This window comes from Austrofundulus limnaeus, unplaced genomic scaffold (assembly GCF_001266775.1).
Source record: "Austrofundulus limnaeus strain Quisiro unplaced genomic scaffold, Austrofundulus_limnaeus-1.0 Scaffold39, whole genome shotgun sequence".
Classification (NCBI taxonomy): domain Eukaryota; kingdom Metazoa; phylum Chordata; class Actinopteri; order Cyprinodontiformes; family Rivulidae; genus Austrofundulus; species Austrofundulus limnaeus.
In genome coordinates this window covers 1,802,601-1,827,320 of record NW_013952441.1, presented here as the reverse complement: position 1 = coordinate 1,827,320, position 24,720 = coordinate 1,802,601, and the positions used below count along the sequence as shown (strand labels likewise).

The 24,720-nt window shown below is 39.7% G+C and overlaps 1 protein-coding gene across 1 annotated transcript in view; it reads right to left on the bottom strand.

Annotated features, from left to right (window-relative positions):
- Positions 1–24,720, bottom strand: part of LOC106516614 (proteasome activator complex subunit 4B) — a gene marked incomplete in the record, with an annotated part of 47,863 nt that overhangs the window by 11,934 nt on the left and 11,209 nt on the right. The window contains 31 exon segments of the mRNA XM_014007058.1: positions 46–198; positions 450–575; positions 672–738; positions 1,229–1,382; positions 3,415–3,496; positions 6,079–6,208; positions 6,988–7,041; positions 7,162–7,292; positions 7,383–7,592; positions 10,318–10,449; positions 10,584–10,679; positions 10,804–10,866; positions 10,954–11,052; positions 11,150–11,205; positions 11,904–11,960; positions 12,108–12,163; positions 12,252–12,347; positions 12,585–12,742; positions 14,848–15,051; positions 15,553–15,620; positions 16,290–16,359; positions 16,540–16,638; positions 17,572–17,722; positions 17,944–18,008; positions 20,146–20,235; positions 20,593–20,779; positions 20,909–20,995; positions 22,893–23,071; positions 23,440–23,532; positions 23,623–23,745; positions 23,865–23,939. Coding sequence (XP_013862512.1) covers positions 46–198; positions 450–575; positions 672–738; positions 1,229–1,382; positions 3,415–3,496; positions 6,079–6,208; positions 6,988–7,041; positions 7,162–7,292; positions 7,383–7,592; positions 10,318–10,449; positions 10,584–10,679; positions 10,804–10,866; positions 10,954–11,052; positions 11,150–11,205; positions 11,904–11,960; positions 12,108–12,163; positions 12,252–12,347; positions 12,585–12,742; positions 14,848–15,051; positions 15,553–15,620; positions 16,290–16,359; positions 16,540–16,638; positions 17,572–17,722; positions 17,944–18,008; positions 20,146–20,235; positions 20,593–20,779; positions 20,909–20,995; positions 22,893–23,071; positions 23,440–23,532; positions 23,623–23,745; positions 23,865–23,939 — 3,411 coding nt within the window.

Genomic DNA, 24,720 nt, shown 5'->3' with positions numbered 1-24,720 from the left:
GTGTGTGTGTGTGTGTGTGTGTGTGTGTGTGTGTGTGTGTGGCACCTTGCTGAAGCCCCAGTGTTTGCTGCCTCTGATCAGTCCTGCAGTAATCTCACACACGCAGCGTTGCGAGCTCTCATGGGGGTCACTCCCGAGCCGCTCCAGATGAGGCCACAGTATGGGCAGGAACGCGTCGTCATAGTTACGAAACAGCCCCTGTCAATCAAGCGCAGGCGGTTTAATCATCCAGGAAGGAGCAAATACATTTTTTAGAAGGCAATGGGGAGGGGGGGGGAGGGGGGGATCAGAGCCATTTGTTTCATTCGAGTAAACCGCTGCTCCGGCAGAGAGGAATAAATCACAGTGGATGAGGACAGTAATTGCAGCTTTTCAGAGATGGCGTGCCGCGTCACCTCTTTGTAAAAAACTGTTGTCACACTGTCACGGGATGAGAGTTACAACTCCACCTTGAAGAGGCAGAAGCGTCGGGGGCTGAAGCTGTCCTTGCCTTTCCTCTCCTCCAGAGACAGAAACTCCACCAGCTGGTCAACGAAGTCCAGGTCCGAGAAGTACTCAAAGATGATCTTCTCTCCCTGATTGACACACAAGTTCACAACTGGAGTGATGAGCTCTGTGTGTGTTTGTGTCTGTGTGTGTGTGTGTGTGTGTGTGCACGGTGCAGAACGCACCTCACTCATCTCCTTGTATGGCAGGTCATCTTGAGTCTTTTCAGAAGCTGCATAGATCATCATTTCTCTGAAAGGAAGCGGCGGACAAAGCAGAGGCTGCTGTGATTTATAGATAACAACACAAAGAGAGAGAGAGAAGAACCCCGGGACAGACACACACAGTGTGTCTTCAAATAAGCAGTGAGGATAAATGGATGATTATAAAGTCAGTTACTCAGCACGCATACCGAGACAGCCGGCCCTCTGCTTATACATCAACTCTTCTATTTAGGGCAGGCAGTAAGTCGTTCATTCAGCCTTATCTGGGCTGAGCTGTGACAGGAAGTCAGTTCTAACCCCACCCCAYCTTTCCTCCCACTCACTAGCTATCCGGAAACCCAGATCAGTCTTCAGCGGGTCAGTCGGACACAAACACGGCTGCAAAGCTACAAAGACGAGCCTCAAATCAAACAGGCACTTAAGTCAATCAGATATTTAGCTCCTTTCCGACCGAGTGGTTCGTCAGCGTTAAGAGTTGCCAAATCGGCCRCTGCAACAATTAGGTGTTCGGTCTTCACCTGGGCCATGAGTGGTAGCCCCAGTGAGTCTTCTCCACATACTGCAAAGAGTCCCACTGCTCCCGACTCAGAGGGAGGTTGCTGCTGTCGTACTGCAGCCAGCGATTCCCCTCGTGATCCCCGAAACAAATCCCCTCTGGATCCGGGACTCCACCTGCAGACAGACAGTAAAATGTAAAGAAAAGCTGCTGCACGGTTAAGGCCGACTCTTACTTTAAATATTTATAGAGAGAAAGTAATGAACAAACTCAAGATTGGTCTCTGCGTTRCAATCTGTTTGTTTAAATTAAAGGCCCAAAACTCCTTGAAGGAATGCATGTCACCCATTCATCTTTAAAGGAGACACATCTTGCTTTTAAACCACTTTTTTTCATATTTAAATCATTCAGGTGGGGTCTGTATAAAGTGGAGCTGCAATGCTTTGGTCTGAATTCCTGATTTTAACTCCACAAGCCCCTTTTTCACCCATTTTTTAAGTGTGTCTCAGATCAACTCGTTTTGAGGCTGTCTCTTTAAATCCAAATGAGGCGCTTCATTGTTATAGGGGTTTACGACTATATAAATGTTTTATTTACAAATGAATTAAAAGATGAACAACAGAAGACTTGTCCGTCCAGCCTTACATGTTGGAGCCAGAGGAGAATGAAAACCACCAAATTGTAGTTGGTGAGTCCWGASCTTATTTAGATGTTCCATCGSAAATACTGTGATGTAATAGTTCATAAAGCATCATAGAATGTAAAGAAAACAGAACAGATTGAAAATTAGGACCCAAACAAAAAGATATCTATGCAGCACCTGTAGAAACTGCTTTCCTWGATACTCCAAGTTCACAACAAAATGTATTTAATGGCTAAAAAACTGGTATGTTGCTGGTATGATGGTGGCATGATGTTATTATGGCTGTGAAGGATTTTATTAGTCAGTTAGAAACGGATTTGAAGCACCACACCACTCGTCTTAGTTTCCTTTTTAAGGCTTGACTTTTATAATCTATTGTTTGACTATTATGATGTCTTGATTAAAATAGGTTTAGTTACATGCCCAAAACATCATGACAACACATAGGTAAACCGTTATAAATTCATTAGGAAAGACATTTTCTGCACGAGTGCCTGCGATTCAGCCGTAGGCCTGTAGTGGGTGCACCAGGCACTGAAGATGAACCGGAACTTACGGTTTCGGACAGCGCTGCTTGCTTGCTTCAGCCGTAAGCAATAAAAGCTTCGCTCAGCACCAGATCTGGGGTTGTATGGTTCTATTCCCTTCACATTTTAATCTATTTAACATTCATGTGGTTTCGTCACGATTTCAGTTAACGAACACGAAATATTCTTACAGCTGCTTAGGCCAAACTTGGTTATTAGTGATGTATCAATACCAGAATAGTGAAAAGTTTGTCATTTTTATGACAAGTTGAAAGAAAATGTATTATTTTTATCTATTTTAAAACGTTGCAACAGTATACATCATGCTGCATTTTTAATTAGATCCTATCAGAGGGGCTGTAGGCCTATAAAGAAGGASAGCCATCTTTTTCTAAATAAAACAAATGTGTCATTGTGTAACGTTTAAGTTCTCACTCAGTAAGTACTCGGTCGGTATCAGCAAGTACCCAAAAACTGCTATCAGGATACAATTAATTGTTATGCACGTGCAGTATTGTGAGATCAGGCTGATGCGTAGCGCTGAAACGTAAGTGTTGTGAATGAATCTCACTGTCACGCAAAAATGTTAAATCCATCTCTGTAAAATTAGGAGAATTAGTTATTTTGGAGTGACTCTAAAATTCAGTTGGTTGCACAAAATCAAACAAGAACCAAATGTAATGTTTTACGATTCGCTCGAGCTCTGATGCAATTGTCGATTTTAAGTTCGCAATTCCAATTCCAACAAAATGAATTGTGGGCGTTTTAGAACCAAAAAAGTTTCTTTTTTGTTTTAAATCAGCATTTTTGTCTTTGTATCAAACTGTAACTGTTTGCTGTCTTAATAACAGAATATAACTTCAAAATAAATTACATAAAAAGATCTAACTGATTTTGTCTTAAAGACTTAACTTACTGTTATACATCAACAATGAAATCAATTCATTCATTTTTATGAATCGATCCACATTTTAAGCAGTTCTAACCGATTATGAATCGATTTTTGTTTAATTGCGTACGTCCCCAGTGTAAACTCACTGATGTCCGACGGCTTCACGGCCACCTTGTTTCTCGGCCTCTTCAGCTGCTTCAGGACACCAGCCACTGCTGAGATCGCAACCTAACAGAGAGAAACATTCAGTAAAGACAACGGGTCACGAGTTTGTCATCTTAAACCAAAGAGAGCACAGTTTTTATTTCCACACTGAACAGATGGAGTCACTGCGGCTCCTCGAGGTTCAATAAAAAGTGTAAAATTAAAGAGAACATATTATCTTTTGGGACTTTTAACATTTTTCTTCTCTGTCTTTTATGTTTTTTACTGAAGCTGAAAGGCCCCAAAGCCACCACCAAAGTGAGATACTTTGTGTTATATTGTTCCTGAGCAACCTGGGACACCCCTTCAGTTATTTTATTTTTTTCACTTCACCAATACAAACGTTAACACAACACATGCCAAGTGGGCAGCTTGGCCAAACTCAATAAATGATTAAACTGTTTAGTATTTCAGCAGCAGATAAGAGGAGGGGGTACTGCAGGGARGAAAATAACAAAAACATGATTTAAACAATAAAAGCCTTTTCTACAGTAGAGTGGGTAAATATAGTGACTGTGGTTACTTTTTTATGATCAGGTTTATTTCTCCTTTTTTATCATCTTTTATTTTCTGTATTTTGGGATGCTTGTGTTTAAGTTCTGCTTCTTTGCTTGACTCAATAAGRTATTTTTGTCTTCCTCTGTGCCGTCAATCAATTTCTGCTTCTTGCTGTCAGCCTTCCACGTCCGTCTTCACCTGCTCCCTGTTTTTCAGTCCCAGCTGCACCCACTTCTGTTCATCAACCTCTGTCTATAAATAACCTCTCGTTTGTTACTCCTGAAATCAGTGGAGCAGTGTGCATTTTACAAGCCATGTCCGACTTCCTGGTTCCTTTCTGGGCCTCCCTGTGTTGATCCTGGTTCTGTATGCTTTGGTGCCATGACAGCTTCTGTTTTTTTTAAATCTGATTGAGAAAAGTAGTTCTTTCAGCTGCCCACCAGGAGGAAACCAAAGATTTACACAGTCTGAGAGAGWAGAGACGGAGGAAAAGTCCCTTCAGCAACAAAGCATCAAGTTTTCGGTTGTAGTTTTCAGAACCAGATAACAGGGCAGCAAGTTGGCCTTTTTTTTCTATCGTGTCTAATTTTAATCATAAATACTGTTGAAGGGAAAAAAAAACTTTCAACTTGCAGTCTCCTTGCTCTGCTGAAAACCTTCTGTTTTAGTTGAAATTTAAACGCCATTGTTGTAAATGTTTATAATATTTTGTATTATAACTTTTTTTGAATTTGCTCATTCTCCTAAATGCAAAAAGGGACTGCTTCACTGGACATTAAAGCCTCCCTTGTAGAAWTTTGTTCATCTAAAAATTATATTTTATTTTCTAGTTTCAGCTTTTATCTCTGGTTTTACTTTTTTTAAGTGCCAAGCTACTATTTTGGTAATATTAGCATTTAGCAACTATTTTGTTATTTTAATATTTAGCAACAATTTGCTTTTAGCTACTGTTGAGTATTTCTAATGATTTTGTTTCAGTTTGATTTATTTTAGCTTTTAGCTATGATTTTGCTCGTTCTAGCTTTTAGCTATTGTTTTGTTAAGTTGAAATTTAGCTAATTTTGGGGTAATTTTAGCTTTAGCTACAATTTTACTAATTTTGTGTTTAGCTACTGTTTTGTTTGCATGTTTTTTAATTTAGTGACTGTTTTTCATTTAGTTTTTAGGAACAGTTCTGCTAATTTTAGCTTTTAGCTACTGTTTTGCAGATTTTAGCGCTTCAGTTAATATTCAAGCCTCAGCTTTACACTCTTTTATCAACAGAATAAGCAACTTTTGTAGTTTAAAATATCATTAGCAACATTTTAAATAAATGTTCATTTTACAGACAATAAACAAACAACTTAAAAAAAAGGCTAAACCCTCGCTGGGTTGAGTGGACGTCACAGACTGACAGTGGGTTTGTTAGCCGAGACTGTGAAGGGTAAACTTACTGAACTCGGCTGACATTTGTTGTTTGCTGTTTAATGTGTTGCAGCAGGCAATTGGCAATTAATTATCTACTCTTAGCTCGTCTCGTCCTCACACTCCCATTAGCAGAGTGAAGTTTCATTTGATTGCTTGTTTAACAAGCCACAGTCCAGGAGAAGAAGTACATTTCCCTGTCTGCACGTTACATAAGCAGAAACGTTCTGCATGAAAGCTCGTGTGAGTCGTCGTTCGAAAGCGTGTGGTGCAGCAGCTTCTATCCGGCTCGCTTCAACCATCTGCCGCGCCGCGGATAAAATGCTGATTTTAGTGCYTCATGCAAAATTTGATTGGCTGCACTGAAGTATGATCAACAGCTGTTAGAGGACGACACCAGGAAACAAAAGATGCTAAGATTAGCCAGCTCCCTTCTTGTTTTTGATTTGATCAACAACATCAAGCCACTTCTGTTTAGTCTGAGCTTTTAGGACAAACTGCAGACAACTGCTCAACATTTCCATTATAAAAGCACCGGAGTTTTGTGCTTTGGACACCATGGTGCATCTAAAAAAAAACAACACTGTTTCTTTTTTATTACTTCAGGGAAAAGCAGATACATTCTGAGTGWTTAGTTCTCACAAMCTCCCCCCGCCAAACACCACCAAATAGCCAACCTCCCCCACCCCCAGTTAGAAGCAGACCTTGCGGATGCTGATGGAGTCGTGAACAAGGCTCTGYGTGAAGTAGAGGACAGCATCAGGAGGAAGAGGGTGATCGTCTCTCAGGAGGAGAGCCAACAAATCTGTGGCCATGTGYTCAAACTTCCAGGGTCTGAGACAACAACAGAAACCAAGATAAGTCCCTTTATATTAAACTGTAAGCCCGTGTCGCTTCTTTTTACGTTTCTATATTAAAAATCCACTCAACTGATCTTGTAAGAGCAGCAAAATCCTACTAGAACTTTAAGAACTGCACCATTTACTTATAAAAAYGTCAGGGTTGTAAAGTAACTAAGTATAAATAGTTGATTACTGTACTTAAGTAGAAAATTTGGCTTTTTGTACTTTACTTGCGTAATTTTTTTCAGTCTATTTTTTAATTCTACTCTACATTTTTACACAATTATCTGTACTTTCTACTCCCTACWTGTTTAAAAAAGGTAAGAAGTAGAAAGTCATTACTCCTATTTCATTCCAGCTCATTATTGTTAAAAAAAAATTCTATCTCGATAAACTGTGCTTTTGAATGTGGTTGGATGAGAAGTATAAATATATACCATTCTGACACATATTAGTTTGTACACAATCCATCACAGCTGCATGCATTTAAAAAATGTATTTGGAAAATCTAACCTTTCATTTTTACTCAATACTTTTACTTTTAATACTTAAGTACATTTTTTGTCAGAAATTTACTTTTGATACTTAAGTAAAAAATAAATCAGATACTTTAAGACTTTTACTCAGGTAATATTCTTAGAGGAGACGTTAACTTTTACTAAAGTAATTTTATGATAAGATACTCAAGTATCACTTTGTGGTACTTTATACAACACTGAAAAACTTCTACATGATGACTGAATGTATAAAGCTTCCAGGTGGAGAACATACAAGTCTTTGTCTTCAAGGCAGTCCAACAGGTCATTCACAAGCTTCTCATATTTCCTGCATAAAAAGAAAAACAAGCTCTGGTCAGTACACTTATTACCAGTCATAACAAAAATATGAAACAACAAAAAAATCATTTTTGGATCATTTTAAGACTGTTGTTTTTTTTTGTCCTACCGTGCAGCAACCACATTTCTGATTCGCTGCCGCTGAATTCCCTCCTGTGTTTCCTCTATGGATGGTGTCTCCAAACAAGGATTTTCCGATAGTGTGATTTGATTGGCTACCTCGACACACCGCTCYGACACCTAGGGTTGAAAATGGACAAATGGAAACAAAAGTTACCAACAAAGCCTCACGCGAGAGTCGTTTCTTGTGTTCGTGAATATGTGGCTCACAGTCAAGAAGATCCCAGTGGTGTCRTGCTGGCGATGAATCCTGTCGATGATGTCATCAAACAGTCGACCGATGGACGGCTTCGCCAGGGTCGTTGAGTACGACAGACCACAGCGAACCAACGCGGGCCAGACTTCCCCGACACAGTCCCAGTCTCTCGTGGTGGCTGGGCAAAATCCACCGTGTTCACCCAGGAGACAGTACAGAGCGCCCTGCAGAAGAAAAATACACAAGAACTAACCCTCCTGCTAACCTTGTGTCATTATCCTGACTTTATCCTTCGGACCGATTTACAGATGATTTCATGAGCCCAAATCATCACCCCTCCACCTCTGTGCTTTTGCTTTAAAGTGTTTGTGCAGATATGCTCTTTGGTTTTCTCTAAACATGGTGCTGAGCATTATGAGTACCTCTCTCATCTCTACTTTGGTCTCATCTGTTCAAAGGATAGTCTGCAGTGGACTTTCTATTCCCCTGTGACTGTAATTGAGTATTGAAGTCTTTGTAAACAACTCCACAAGTGAGGTGAATATAAAACTGTTTCTTCTTGTCTGAGTATTTAGTTTAGATGGTTAAATATGATTTTACAGAAGCATGAGCTGACCTGTTTGTTGCAACTAAGAACAAGTGGTGATCACAGTTCTGCTCATCTGCTAATAGCAGAACTAGTAGTAGTAGTAGTAGTAGTAGTAGTAGTAGTAGTAGTAGTAGTAGTAGTAGTAGTTCTTTATTCATTTAATTTGTAAAACATATTAACAAAGTTCAAAAATCATGCAATTAAAATAAAATCAAATAAAATGAAAAGCAGCAAAAGAAGAATAAATCTTATAATATCTGTCCCTTTTTTATACCCAAAATGTGTTCAAAAGAAAAGTAAAATACAACAAAAATCAAAACAACTTCAAACACTTAAAAAAATGAATTAAAAGCAAAATTTAAGACACTAACTCAAACAACAATTAGCTTGAATTCACTTATAATTCTCCATATTTCTTCAGAATACTAGTTTTTATCATTCACTTCAATATATACAAGGATCTGGCATTTTTAACCTCATCTTCCACGCTGTTCCACAATCTTATTCCCTGGATTAAAATGAATCGCTCCTTCAAGCTCGTATGAACAAACTTTGTTTGTTCGTGAGAACTAGCTTCTCATTCAGCGAATTAGCTTTCTTTGGAAACCATTAGCAGACTAATTAGCTTCCACTAAATTAGGTTCCGCTAATGTTAAGTCCACTAAAAGCAGGTCAGGCACCTGTGTGTAGCATTTAACATCTTTAGCAGCTAAACTTCAGACTAAAAGTGTCAAAAAGAAATAAACATTCAACAATATTTAAATGGCAAATACAATGACTACATATAATATAGGAAGTAACAGGAATTGTGTGTATTATTAACTGAATTACAGTCTTGTATTTTACATTTTGTACACTTTGAACAGAGAAACATAAGTCTCAATCAGTGTGTCCATTGTAACATAAACATTTGTTTTATTTTCTGTCTGATGAAAAAGGTACCACCCACAAGGGTGTGACCAGGAAGTCAGGTTTTCATGTGACTTTACTGAGGTGATTCAGCATCATGCATCATTATTTCTTTAAAGCCGCCTGAGAAGCAGCTGTGGCTGCTGAGAGGGGTTGTTATTGTTCTGATAAGGCCCAAGGCCTAAACTCACAGGCCCAGCAGGCTGGATGGCTTTGAGCCTTTTTGGACTTCAGATTTTTGAATAAAACGGTTTAGAAGAGAATCAGCTGGTTTTCTGCAAATTTATTCAGACTCCACTTCTGATCACGTTTTTCTTATAGTAGAGAAAGTATTTGCTATTTGTTGTTTGACTAACACCCACCCCACCCCCTCAATGCCCCTGTGTTGTAGCAGGTGTCTTAGCATTTTTGTTTGTTTGTTTGTTTGTTTGTTTGTTTGTTTGTTTGTTTTTGTTTTTTACCCATTTAGCGGATTAGCGTTAGCGGAGCTAAGGTTCTTGTTTAGTGGATTTGTGGTTAAAGAAGCTAACTTTTTTGTTAGCTGTGCTCACCACTGCTAAGAACTAATCCAAGGTTCCCACACCTTGGTCAACATCAAATTCAAGGACCTTTCATGGACTTTCCAGTACCAATTTCCTCAAATTCAAGAACCAAGCGCAACGGCAATTACCTACTGCTACCACAGAATGTTACCAAGAAACAGGTTTAATATCATGTAAGTTCAATGAAAAACTGAACAACATAAAAATTGTTGAATCAGAATCAATGAACGAAAGTGGATTAAATGTTTACCCTACATTCATATCTACAATAAATGGACAAGTAATTATGTCCTGGAGGTTTGGCAGCTCAGTTTGGGAGGAGGGGATGTGAACATGTCCAGAYGCTCGGTGAGGACAGGAGGAGCTGTGGTGCTCTCACCTGGGCTGAGTGGGCTCAGAAAGAAAGACCCGCCCTACGCTGCTCTGATTGGTTAAAACTATGACAATTGCTCTATTTGTTGAAAGCCATGTCAGTTTACCGTAATCCTGAGTTATCCACCGCAACAAATCTAAGTTTTTATTTTATTTTATTATTTTATATATATATATATATATATATATATATATATATATATATATACTGTATATATGTAAATATATATATATATATTTTTTACAGATGATGAAACTCTGTCGTGTGAATAGAGAATTAAAAAAAACATTCAAGGACTTTCAAGGACAAGTGTAATTTTTGGCTGTTTTCACAAACTTTCCAGGGCCTTGAAATCATTTTTACCAATTCACTAACTTTCAAGGATTTCAAGGACCCGTGGAAAACCTGTAATCACTCAGGACCAATTTTAATGCCAGGCTTGTGTAATTATACTCAAAACTGTGGTCAAATCAGCCTTGAATCTCTGTAATTTCATGCCTATGAGCAATTGAATGTTGAACAGGTGTGCACAATACCTTGAACTGCTGCTGTGTGCCTGTGATGTTTTGCGGTGACAACAGCTGAACGATGCGGGGAACCATGTCTCTGTAAGAGAAGCTATAGGTTCCCATCGCCGTCATCAGCACACTCTGTGCCCGGCTACGTACCTGAAAGAGCACATGCACCAAGAATCACAGATGAATACGTGAATTCGCACAGTTAGCTTCCATTTCATCGCACCATTCATGTTAAAATGGAAACCAGATGATGTTCTGATTTCTTTTTTTTTCTTTTTCATCACCTGGCTGTACGTGCTGGTAGAAAGTAGCAGCAGATCACAGAGCAGCTCCTGATGAACCACTTTGTATTCACTGCCCTCAACCACCAGCTTTCTCATCTGCTCACACAGAAAAAAAAAAAAAACCACCATTTTCAACACCGTCAAATTCAGATGATCTTTTCCCCGTCACGGGCATGTTAGGCGGTGACCCTGCGTAACGCCGTGGCGTCGTCAAACGAACCTCGTGCTGGAGCAGGACCCGGTCGATGAGAAGTGCTCTGATGTGCTGCTTTTTCCCATGAAGCTGTAAAAGCGAAAGACGAGAGTTTTATGTCACCCTGTTCCCGTGCTTATTGAACGTGACAGCAGTAAGCTGCAGCTTCAGACTCACCCTGTTTTCCATGGACTTCTTGACAAGAGTGAAGCTTTTCCAGCGTGAGTCAAACTCCGTCTTGTGAATGCCACGGAAAAACATGAGGTCACTGATAATCTGCAGTCACACAAACAAAACGGCACTCTGAGGCCCTGCAGAACTGATATATTGGATTAGGTATTTCGAACAGAATCATAGTGAGGGGGTTGAGCACCTTAATGATCATAAAGAGCGACTTTGTATCATCCTCTGACTGCTCCAGGACGTGATCTGGATTAGGAAAAAAAGGGGGATAACCTGTGCACGGCAGCCATTTTTTAAAGAGTGAGACGTTAAAGTGCCTGTGACATGCRTATCCTTCACGTACAAAAAGTCAAAGAAAACATCTTTACATTTAAGAAACTTGGCATAGTACATTATTTGAACCATTTTGTTGCATAACTGGTATATTTTTTTAAACTTGGCTCAGCTGAAATGAAACAGAAAGTGACATGAAAGGGGAACTCTTTAAGATAAAAAACTACCTGGTCTTAAGCGATGGCCCTCTTTTGCATGTGACTAACCTGTTTGTCCATGTGGAGGCGGTGCTTTTAAGGCTGAGTTCACCTGAAACTCATGAGGAAGTCTCTTGGAGGAGAGATGAAACGTTTCACTAAAGAAGAACCGATCCAGAGGACCTACTTACTTTTTCTTTTTGATTCCTGGTCTTTGTTTATTGAAACAACATTATTTGAACTCAGACTCTGATTGTGACTCAAAATGATCTAAAGATTCTTCTCGTCAGCTATTGTAGTAAATCTCTGTTCACATTCGGACATCCCTTCCTGTTACTTCACATGCAAATATCTCAACAGCTGTTCATCTCAGCATCGCAAAACTTTGCAAAAAGTTATCAATGTTATCTTCCCAAAAATGCTTCCATATTTCAAAAATGTCACAGGCACTTGAAGAGTTGGAGTGTTACTCACGAAGCAGCAGTCTCATCGTTTGGCAGATGGACTCTCTGTAGTTCTCCCGTGAATCATCTGGAGGGGAGGAGACACACAGACGTCTCGTATGGATGTGGAATGCAGGATGAGCTGCCTTATCTCCTAAAAACTGACCATAATGTGTGTGTGTGTGTGTGTGTGTGTGTGTGTGTGTGTGTGTTTGCTACACGGCTGTTTGCTTACCGAAATCAACGCCAACATACAGTTTGATCTCCCCCAGATTCACCATGGACGGCACCCTGAGAAGAAGCGAAACGTGAGAAGGCAACGTGTGACGAGCCTGACTCAAAATGTGTGTTTTCATGTTAGTATCGGCGGCAACCTCACAGGTCAGGAACGTGTGCTCCATCTAAAGGGGGCAGCATGCTTCCAGCTCCAAGAAGGCAATGCCGCACGATGGCAAGGCTCTGCCATAAYTCCTCCCTGCGAATGAGATGCCACATCACTCTAATTCCTCAGCACTGTGTTTATGTGCCACTAGGCAAAGCTAAACTACCTTTTCAACACTTATAAATTCAAACAGATGTACAGCTTTTTTTTTTTTTGGTGTGGACAAGTCTCATTTATCAGTAATGGACGCCCATGGTTTTGTTTGTTTTGCTTGTGCGTGTGCCCGATTACGTCTGAGGTGCCTAAAAGCGGAGACAAACGACGGCACACCTGGTCACTGGCTYGTCTCCAGAGGCGTGCCGTTTGATCCGCTGCAGCTCTGGACGCAGGAGGCGGGACAGCAGCTGGAAAACAAAGTTCTCCTCCTCCCGGCTGGGCACGTGCCAACGCACACCCAGCGCCGCCACATCTCCGGCTCGGCCCCAGTCCTGCAGGAGGAGACCCAGAAAGCTGTGGAATTGCTGCCGCTTTTTCCACTGGAAAAGCTGGCAGGAGAACCAGCTCAACCAGTCAGCTTTAAAAACCACAGACCTGTGTCGTCTGCTGATATTTACATATTTTAAAGGCATAAACAAGGGATTAGAAGATGACTCAGCAAACAGCAGAAAATACTGCAAACTAAACAGCAAATTAGTAAACAATATTTTAAAATTCAAATGATCCATATCTGCTACCATAATCTGCACTAAGGTACATTTTAAATGAAGTATTCACTTTTATATGATCCTCTCTCCCCTGGGTATGTTTTGTTTTGGCTGATCTAACTCTGTAAGTTAGTGCACATGATTATAAAAAGACGTGTGTGTGTGTGTGTGTGTGTGGGGGGGGGGGTCATCTGGAGTTGAAGCCACAAACTGAGAGTAAAATCAGCAACGTAGAGAACTGAGCTGCACATCTGCTCCAGAATGATGCAGATACCCATTTAGATTAGATTTTTAATTGTGTGAAGACTRAATTTGTATTCTATTTTTATTTTTTCACACATTTTTGCAAACTAGCAGCTTTTGCGTACTTTGTGCTGTTTTAGATTTTTTTTTTTTCCTCATGGAAATATAATCTCTTTCAGTTCCTTCAAAAAACTTTTTTTTTGTTAAAATCTGCATCAGAGTACTTGTACATTTTTTTGTCTAATTTTACTTTTAGTTTTTAGCTATTATTCTGCTTTTAGTTTTTAAAATAGTCTTTGATGTTTTTAGCCCGGCTATATTTACCTAGCCTTTTGCTATATTTAGTTTTTAGCCAATGCTTTGCTACTTGCAGCTTCTAACATGCCTTTTGATACTTTTAGTTATCATTTCATTTGTTTAAAATTTTAGCTAGCCTTTACTTTTTGCCACTTTAGCTTTTAGCCAACCTTTTGCTGATTTTAGTTGGCATTTTGCCACTTTTCCCTACCATGTAGCTATATTTGGCTATTTAATTTGCTTGTTTTAGCTGTGAGGGAATCCCTTTTGGCTTTTTGGCTAGCATTTTGTAAATTTTACCTTTTAGCTATCCTTTTACCACATTTTGCTTCTAGCTACTATTTTGCTACTTTTATCTTTTAGCTAGCATGTTGTTATCTTTACATTTTCGTTTTCTCTTTGCTAGTTTTAGGTTTTAGCAAAAAAATGTAATATTTTGCTAGTGTTTTGGTCTTTTAGGTTTTGAGTTAGCATTTTGAAACTTTGTCTTTTAAAGTTTTGCATTTGTAGCTAGTGTTTATCTAACCTTTTGTTTCTTTTAAAGTGAATTTTTGCTTTTTCTGCTAATATCTGTAAAGCCAGTCAGCACTTTCACAGAAAATGTAATTCTTCAGTTTTAATGTGAAATCGTGTTGTTCTGACGTTTCATAAAGTGATTGTGAATATCACATACAGCACTTTTAATGCCAGATTCTCCCACATTAGAAACAATCCAGTCTGTTGCTTGTGCTTAAAACTGAAAATTAAATTTAGGAACAACCTTTTCCAATTTGCTGCAATCAAAGGATTTGCCACAACAGATTCACTTGGCTTGGTCTTTTGCATCTTTTTCATTTTTTTTTTCATTTTTCCACATTGATTTAAAGTTCATTATAATGCTGCTGAATAATCAGAGTTCATGCTGCCTTCATATCTTATCAATTACTCAGTAAATCCAAGCGAATGAAAACAACTTTTTGAACAACACTGACATAGATTAATGGCCCCCACTTGCTGAACTGCAGACATAGCAACATGCTCCTGCCTGAACYGTTGAAAATACATTATGTAACCTGACTGATACGGATAACTTCAGAAGAGTCAAACACTTTGAATGTTTTCTTTAACTCCTGGTTTTCTTTGATTTCTGTTGGATAAAAACAAATTCAGTAACATTTTCGATAACTTGATTTATATTTGACTGGCCCTCAAGCTATTTTTACTCTTTTAATCTTTTCATGTAATTTCAGCTTTTAAAAAAATCTGTAATAGAAGCAAAAATATTGATTTGTTGTTCATATTGGGGGTTGGTTTTGGTGATGTTGCAGCTGATTTTAGTATTTGTGTACATACTGTATTTGTGTTTTTACCCGAATAGGCAGGTCGGTRTGAAAGCTTCCCGAGGTGCTGCGGTACTCAGTGGGATAGATGAGGGAGAGCGAGCGGAGTGTGTGCTCCAGTAGACTGCAGGCAAGCGTGTACGCCTGCTTACAGCGCAGCCGCACACACACACACAGGATTCGCTCCAGCTCCTCTTGGTATTTCAGCAGCTGTTCGCCATCCACACGGGTTACCTAAACACACACACACACACACACACACACACACAAAAAAAAAAAAAAAAACACGTGTGTACATGCCATTCTTTAGAGAGTTGTGCCTTAAATATTGAGGATCCTCAGTAAATCACAGCGTCTGGCTCGGCCCACCTCGCGTTAAGCTCCCAGGATTAATAAACCAAAAGTGAAAGAGTGTCAATATGTTCTGGTTAACGACAAAGCTCTCTGGTATTTATGGCGGTGAAGTGTGCACGCTGAAAAGAAATATCATTTGGGTGTAGTTTTTTTTTCCTATTGCCTCCTCTATAATAAAAGGAAAACAAGTCTGTTCCACACATTTTTGCTCGCACTTTGGAGAAACAAAAGTATGCAAACGGCTGCTGTGGTAATTTGGAAACTTGTGCCAAACAAATGTTTTTGGTCACTTCGAGAAGAAACACAGCTTTTTAAAAAAAAAAACGACACAATTGAAAATAAGGAAAAGGTGAGCTTTTTACGGGTAGTTTGTCGTCTTACCTCGGAGAGGAGCTGGAGATTCCACAGCAGCTCTTTGTCCAACTCATCTTCGTTCAGCAGCTCCTCATCTTCACACAAACACAAATAAAGACGTATTTATTATTTCCCTGAGCTGTTTTTGATGAAACTTGGTGTCTTATCAGATTTAGGACACTTCTATCATTTGACATTCATTTCATTTACATTTAGCCTTTTTATGCACCTAATGACTATCTGCACTAATGTTTCTGCAGAACAACTGTTGCAAAGATTTTAAGAAGAATCCTTCAGGATTGTACGAGTGRCACACAAAATACACAAAGAAGAAGAGGGTGATCAAGAGTTGCCACAGCAACCAGACTCTTTCAAATCTCAGCCTGATGGAACATCTGCTCGATGCACCAGAACGTGGACACATTCCACACCCCACTACCCATAAAAGGAGGATCTTCAGCTGGTTCACGTCATGGCAGGACTACTCAGGAGGTCGCATATGTTCCCTCCAACAGCTTAGAGCACAAATGATACTTTAACAATATTAGACATGTGGCTTTAATGTTGTGGCTGATAGTTAATTAAGATCCAAGCTGAAACTAATTACCACTTCATCARAGAAGGAACTACGATGCTGCTAAACAGAAAGAAACCTATAGCTCCTATAGTTCCTATAGCTCGTCACGAGGCCTCGAAGCGTCTTCATGTTAGCATCGTCACACGTCTACATAATGAGCTGTACGTATGCACTGTGTGGTACTGACGGCCAGTGATGTGGGAGATGATGCTGCAGCAGTGAGGGACGAACAGACGCAGAGACTCGGCAGGATGACACTGCAAACACACAAAGTACATACTGTATTTGCATGCTCCAGCTGCAAACAGCATGCAGTTTATAAGACTAACAGGAAAATCCTATTAAAGTTCTTTATTATGATATCATTCGACACACGAAACATTAGTTCAAAATGAACTTTACGGCGTTTAAAAACTCAAAGTTAAAGACGACAGTACCTTAACTGCAGCTCTGCACATGTCGGCCACCATTCTGCCCGACACGCAYGTCTCGAAAACGCTGGAGGTGGCAAATGTGTAGAGCTTCTGCAACGCAACCTGACGCAGGGGCGACATTTAAAGAAGAGGTCAGATGATGGGGTTCATTTGTACAAGCTGAGCTTTTTGACTGTCAGAACACCTGACAAAAACAAAACATAAGGGTTTAACAATGTGAGCGTGTAAAATGTTTGTCAGATGATAGAAATCACACACAGGGGCTCTCCATGTCCTCAGTGCTGATTCAGCAAACATGTTATTCACAGATGGCTGGTATAAATGGGCTTACAGGGCTAAAGGCTGCCTAACATTTGTAAAAAAAAGTTTGAAATATAAGAAAATTACTGTTAAAGCAGACATGTTTTCTAGCTGTAAAATGCATTTGTTGTGTACTTAGATTCACTAGGAGTTTGGTTTRTTTAGTTTATTTATTTATTTTATTTATTAGTTTATTTATTTAGATAATTTAGTTTCTCCTGGAGCTGCATGGATATTTTAATATTCTGGTTTGGGTCATATTTTTCAAYCCATTCCGTTTTCTATGACGTTTTTGGAACTATGTCAAATTATTTGTGACAGAACWGCCAAATAAGGTCTGGATAAKTCATTCATGTTCACGGGCATGAGTGATTGACAGGAGTTTGGCCACACCCCCTTTGATTTGCTTCAACTCTGCCCATTCTGCCCAGACTTTAAAATGGTRATTCAGTGGTTTGATTCAGGTAATTTAAGAATATTAGTTAGGTTATTTATACTGTTATGTAATATGTCATATAAAGGTAATTCAACAAAATTGTGAATTATAAATTCCACCATTTTTTATAAGTGGCTCCCCCCTTGGCGATGCCCCTGGGTGTGATGGAGCAGGGAACAGAAACAAAATTGGACCTAAATAACTGTGACCTAAATTAGAAGTTGACAAAGACCAGGTCAAAGTACAATGAAGGTTTTTAACCTGTAAGATCAACATGTACACGAGTATTCATGCAGTACCTTGTATATTTCAGTGGAGCTCTGCGTTAAGATAGTACTAACAGTGGAGGACAGCCCCAGCTCCACCAGGCTCTCCAGATGAGTCTGAGTRTCCGTCTCCATCTCATCTCTCGTCTGCTCCAGCGTACTACTGTCTATCAGAGCAAAACACCTGCACGAGCAACACAAGGACACACAGAAGTGCACAAAACGCACACTTAAAACACTTGTCAGCCAAGAAAATGTCAACAACGGTATGATTAAAAAAAGGGTCTCTTTTTCACTCCAGAGGCAGAGAGTGTAGTGCATTTCAAACAGAAAGACGCATTCGTATTCAGACGCTGACAACGGAGCTTCACACAGTGACAGTCTGACTCACTAATTTATCTCTACCTGTCCAGGAACTGCAGAACGAAGTCTTCAAACCCAGCTGAGGCAAAGCAGAGATCTTTTTCGATCTGCGGGGGGAAAAACGAAAGGTGATGTGTTTGTATTATACCTCTGTGCTTTGGCTGATTTCTGCCTGAATTACAGAGGAAATGCTTTGACATTTTAGGAAATACACTTAATGGAAGCAAGCCAAGAGATAGCGCTCTTGATTTTCATTTCAACTGCATTCCAGTGTAACTCATTTATAAGCATTAACTGTGTGTAATGAAGATAAAGAGGTCATTGAGATATGTTTCTGTGCAAAAGAGAGGTCTCCAATGGATTCCTCTTTTAACGTTATAGTCAGGCCTAATTTGAAAAGATATTTTGTCCAATATTTAGCAGTACCTTATTAGTCGGAGAGGAAAAGGGCAGAAGTCTTGCAGGCTAAGTTAGGAGCAGGCCTCGAGGTAGACTCTGCAACTGATAAGGTCCTAACTATTAAAACTTCTTAGAAGGAACCTATAAAATGACCAGACTATTATCTGTCTTTTAAATATGGAGATAGCTAGCTTATCACAAACACTAGAAGAGGGTTAAAACTACTGTCCTGTTTCCTCAAACCAACAAGGAAGGTCCAGGAAAGTTAACAAGGTATTTTAACAGTTTGATCTTTGCTCAAATTGATGAAAACAACAAAAAATAAGCAGCTAATTAGAGACATTTAAAGATTCAGGCAGACAGATTGTGCTGCGGGGTCACAGAACTGAAAACATAAACAAAAAACGGCTTCTGTTCTTTATGCTAAACTGAGCTGACATCTGCATATTTGCCGTAAAAAACATAAAAGCAGTGTCAGTTCTCTCATCTTATCAGAAAGAGGGAAACAAATCCATGTATTATGTAAAACTGTCACATTGGCTCATTTAAATAAAATAAAATAAATCAGTGATGGATGTTTTTCAGGCCTCGCTGTGTAATTTTGCAAATATAAGAAGCTCATTTGAAACTTCTAAATTTTGTTTCACAAGTCTAAAGAAAACACATTTTAACGATGTGAATAAAAATACGGCATTCATACACAGATTCCTCAAGGTCCGTGAGCTCACTGTTCCTGCTGTCATTAACAAATGCCAGTAAAACTTTATGTAAAGAAGTGCTCAATGCAAAATTGACAGAAATAAAAAGGTTTAGAAAAATGTCTTCACATGAACCAAAACAAAACTAAAGGACATTGACTTTTTGGAGCTTTATATAATCTTATAATGTGAYCAAAAACATCAGCAGAGTGTTGCTTTGACTCATTAGTGCATGCTTTTGAATCTCCAGCCACATGGAGCTGCCTAAACAYTTGCTGGTACAAAGCTCCACCTATTTACCCAAAACTCCTCCCTGGAGCTCAGTCATCAGCAATGATTAACATTGACATGTACAGTATGTATGAGAGGATGWCTGGGAGATATATTATCAAGCTGAAACATCATGTAAGAGCCTCTGTATTCGCTCCGGTTCTTCAGAAAATGTATTTTTTTTTTTTTGGGTCCGACGTGGGATCATTTAAGTGAGGTTAAACTGTATCCAGTGYTGCCATTTTCCAAAACTGATATTATATAATGTTGCTTTTTTCTTACAACACATAATTGTCCTACGAAAGGTTTTAAATGGCATTGCAGTGTTGCAAAGATGTGCTGAAGTGGGAGTGTCAGAAACAGTAGGAGGTTCTTARGGAGACAGAAGCCCTTTTCMAAGAGTTTAGCTAGGCTATGATGCAAAAATAAATAGATTTTTGATATATACAGCCTTTTCATAATAAMTTAAGGTAACATGGTTTTCTTGATTGTGGTATATTTGAAYTGCCTGGAAAATACATAATTACACTTACAATTACACTTCTATGTGTTGCTTTTGTGATGTATATACTGTACCTTGCRTTTAAATATTTGGTCAATGTTCTTTATTAGTACAATTTGTTTCTACTCCAGTTTCCTCCCACTGACCAAAAACACACACATTTGGTTAATTGGTAGCGACTGTATCTAGRTGTAAGTGAGAGAATGWATGCTTGTTTGTTTCATTTGTCTCTGTGGCCTGTCCAGGGTGTACCTGCCTCTTGCACAGTGACTGCTAAAGACCCAGAAAGGAGAAGCAGCTCAGAAAATGAATAGATGGTGTATTTTACCTCCACTTTTCCAAAGTAAAGACACTCCATCTCTGTTGTGTGTGTACCTCAGTGAGATCCACGTGTCGGGATGGAGCGGCTGAACAATCCACTAAAGGGACAAGAGTGGTGAAGGTGGTGATGAACTGGAACGTTATCTGGACAGAGAGGCACAGCAGATCAATTAACATCATCTGACATGATCACGGCCCGAGTTAAATAATGTGGCAGGTCTTTTTTCTTTTTTTTTTTCCCAAACGTTTTCATTTATTCCAGTGCAAAGATTAATACGGCGTGGAGAAAATGAGCATGGCAGATGAGAGAACCGATCCGTTTTACTATTCGAGCGGCCACGTTAATTACGAGTTCTTCAGACTGAGATATTCACTCCACTTTCGGGAATAATTARTAGGACAGACCTGAGTATACAGGAAGGGAATTCAATCAGCACAAGCTGCATTGTCTGCTTGTCTAATCATTTTTCTTCATTACCGATCAGCACGTTCATCACTCACCATGCACTTGCTGAAGTCGTTGGGGTCCACCCCTGGGAGAGAGCCCATAAGCAGTGGAAGAACGTGTGTGCGGCCCTCTGGGTAGCGGTTGTTAGGGGAGACCAGGCTGCGGGCCATGCCGATCATGCAGCTGAGGGTGGCGGTGAGGGTGTGTGGCTCTGTCAGGGTCTCCATTGCTGCGTAGGTCCTGATTATGCAAATGAAAATATAATCAGATAGTTTATGATTTAGGGTCTGACTGGTGCAGCTTGATTTAAAAGTCACTCTTCAGTCAAATTTGAGCCGGGAGCTTAAATACTGCATGTGTGAGTCTTACTTTTCGAGGACGGGGGGTATGACGAGCTCAGGTGCCAGGAGAGCCAGGTTCTGTAGAGCGTAGGCTGCGTCTGTGCTGCCATTTTTACTGCAAACCACCAGGAGAGGGCAGATGATAGTGCGTACAGTGCAGCAATGAAAACAAACATGCAGGGACGTATAATCAGAGACGACCTGTCTTTGTCCAGATTAAGCTTGTTWTGTCTGAAACGTGTTTGCAATGACTCACTAATGAGACACACAACTGTGTGTGTTCATTGGTTGTTTACAGCTCAATGAACTACTGTACAGATGAGACATGTACRTATAAGAACTGTGTATGTGTGCTGGGGATGACTCTCATCAACTATCACACCGATTTCAGCTCAATAACAGTAAAACTGTCTGAGTTCTGGTCATTTTTATTTGGCTATGGAGTTAAAGATTTGGAGATTTCAAGCAAGAGCAYCTGAGCTACCATTAAAAACAACCTACAGTGATTATTTAGTGAAATTTAAAGAAGATGCCATACTAATAAGGGAGAACTGGTTGAAATTTAATTTGTAAACCTGAGTTCTGGCTAAAAAATGCAAGAAATCTGGACACATTTGGATCCCTAAATGTCGACAGAGACCACCAACAGTGACAATTGTATTTGAACACAAACAAATATATTTTGTCAGCTTACCACTTAAGTTCAACYATAGTTTTTAAATGTCAGCCTACAAGTAGTTATCTAAATCTGTTGATATTTTGTTTTGGGGTAGAGATTTATTGGCTGAAGTGCTTCTTTATACTCCAGTGGAGTGTGTTATACTCCATGCAGCTGTAAATGTATTTGATGTTTTAAGGAGACATATGCTTTTAAATCCTTCCTTTTCGTATTAAAATTTTTCAGTTTTAGTCTATATAAAGTAGAACTGCAATGCCTTGGTCTGAATTCCTCCTCATTGTAACTCCACAAGCCCCTCTTTCAATTTCACTCCCTATATTCAAATTATTAATAAGTCTCCCATTTTTCCTTTCAGGTTATTTCTTCTATTACAGGTTATCTTATTTTTTAAATAAATCATTCTTTATTTGATCCTCCTGAGTNAGTGCTTCTTTATACTCCAGTGGAGTGTGTTATACTCCATGCAGCTGTAAATGTATTTGATGTTTTAAGGAGACGTATGCTTTTAAATCCTTCCTTTTCGTATTAAAATTTTTCAGTTTTAGTCTATTTAAAGTAGAACTGCAATGTCTTGGTCTGAATTCCTCCTTATTGTAACTCCACAAGCCCCTCTTTCAATTTCACTCCCAATATTCAAATTATTAATAAGTCTCCCATTTTTCCTTTCAGGTTATTTCTTCCATTACACGTTATCTTATTTTTCTTTAATAAATCATTCTTTATTTTGATCCTCCTGAGTTATGTTACTTCATTGCCCGGTTTCTTTAATTTGATGCRTCCCCCAACTTCTAGACAGCCAGTGGGAACGTAACAAATTGGGGGCTCGTCCGGGATGACTTTAAATGCAAATGAGGCACTTCAAACCCTGCCCCCCTCCAGGTATCACTCCTGATGATTACTGTTCACTCCACTACGTTTGTAGCTATTTAAAAGATGTCAACAATGGAAGACTTGTCACTCCATGTTGGAGAAAGAGTCTGACCCAGGGTGAGTGGGGATTGAAGACAACAAACATGCAGAGCTGCATATTTTCCAAAGTTATGCCCATATTTTATCAGTACTGCAACAAATACCATGACATTATTGTTCAAAAAATAAATATTGAATAAAGAAAAATGAATGGACTGAAAATGAACAGAACAGAATATAAAAATATCTTCTCAGCACTGGAAGAGACTAAATTAAACTTTTCTGTACTCCTAGAGACTCCAARTACACAACAAAATGTATTTAAAGTCTAAAAAAATGTGGATTTTGCATATGTCCCTTTTAAAATGTTCAACAAGTAGTTCATAGTTGTCTGTCAGGCAGCTTGACTGTAGCCGGGCAGTACCTRAATATAGCCAGCAGGGCAGCTCCAGTGAGGCTGTGGGTGAACTCCTGCAGGTCAGCATCAGTCAACCTTTGACCCTCGGGGACCGTCGTGATCCAGCTGGGTGCAGCGTAACGCTCTCGGTGCACGCGACGCACAACACTTGCTGGGAGTCGCTGAAGCAGACGCATCAGTCGGGACTGTAAACACACATTCAACACATTCTCTGTGCTTTATGATGGATGACATGGCTGACAATGTGCTAAACACTGACGACTTGGACTTGGACAGAGCATCATTTCAAAAGTAACCAGATACCAGTGCTGTGGTACTCGAGACCAGTCACTTTTTGATGGTCTCTGACTAGTCTCAGACTCAACTGCATTTGTACTTGTCTTGTCATGGTTTTGACTCAGTCTCGCCCTCCCTCTGTCTTGGTCTTGATGTGACCCAGCTCCTAAAAGTCTCTGCCTTGTCTCAGTCTTGAGACACTCTGGTCTTGGTCTTGACTGCAAAACTATTTAATAAATTTAATCCAGTTCTGAACAACAGGAATTGAAGGAATGACCTGCCAGCGGCCGTGATTGGAGGGGTGGTAGAAGGAGGCGATGCTGCTGAACAGACAGGTCAGCTCTTTTTGTGCGGGGTTTCCTGGTCCACCCTGCAGGGACAGACATTAACTATCAAGAAGCTGCAATGGAATATAAATAATACCTATACTGCATGTTTTTTTCTTTTAAACAGTGTGTACCAGGAGTGCTGTGATCCATAAAACCAGGTATCCGATGTCAAAGGAGTTGGTGAGATACCTAGGTGCCACCATCTGACAGACACCGACAGGAAGATTCAAACTCCGTAGGATTCTGGTGAAGATCTGCACACACACACACCACCAAAACAAACGAGTTTCAGTGCACAGACGCAGTCCAGTGGCCCCACAATAAAACACATTTAACAGGCTTGCATATCCACGTAATCCTGCTAACAACTCACTGTGGGAATATAAGGAGTCCAGTCCACGTATCCGATGTTATCGTTGGCAAGGCGAGCAAGCAGGTTCACTAGGTTCTGCAAGACAACATCAGGCAAACAATGTGAAGATTTCCGGAAGTGAAGCCTGCCATTCCAAGAATTAAATATAGCTGCTTAAAAAAAAGGGAACAGAAACGTGTTCAAAAGAGGGCAGGAAGTGAGCTCGGCCAGGCTCGGAGGGCCYGAGGGTTGGACGAAAGCAGAGCAGAGGCACAAATGGAAAATCTTATCAGCACACTGAGTGGAAACTCGCAACAACATTTCAATCATCGCAATCAAGGAAATGTCGAAGGCATGACATTTTAATTTACTTTATTTATTTTTAGGAGGATGGAACGCTGAGCGATTCATTTCCCAGTACATTTATGTTGTTTTAAAATAAACCGTGGATGTTTTATTACAAGGGAATTTTTATTTATTTTAGCATAAAATGAATTTGATGCAACATTAAAAATTTCTCACGCAAGCCAAGGGCCCAAAAGGACGTGTGTACYTGTTTTGACCACAGAGTGAGGAACATTTGCAACATAGTTACTATCAAAGTGAGGTCTTTGATGTAAAGTGAGGACCTCTTCAGTGTCCTCMCTTTGTTTGCTGCTCTGCTGTGCTTTACTAGTTAGGTTTAGAGGTATGGTGTGAACTAAGGTTTGGTTCAGGTCAGGGTTAGTATTAGACTAGTAATGGTTAGTTTTAGGGAAAATGTCTGGGTTAGGCATGAATACAGTTACAAAAATGAATGGAAGTCAGTACAAAGTCTTCAGTTTGATGCAAATACAAGGATGTGTGTGTGTGTGTGTGTGTGTGTGTGTGTGTGTGT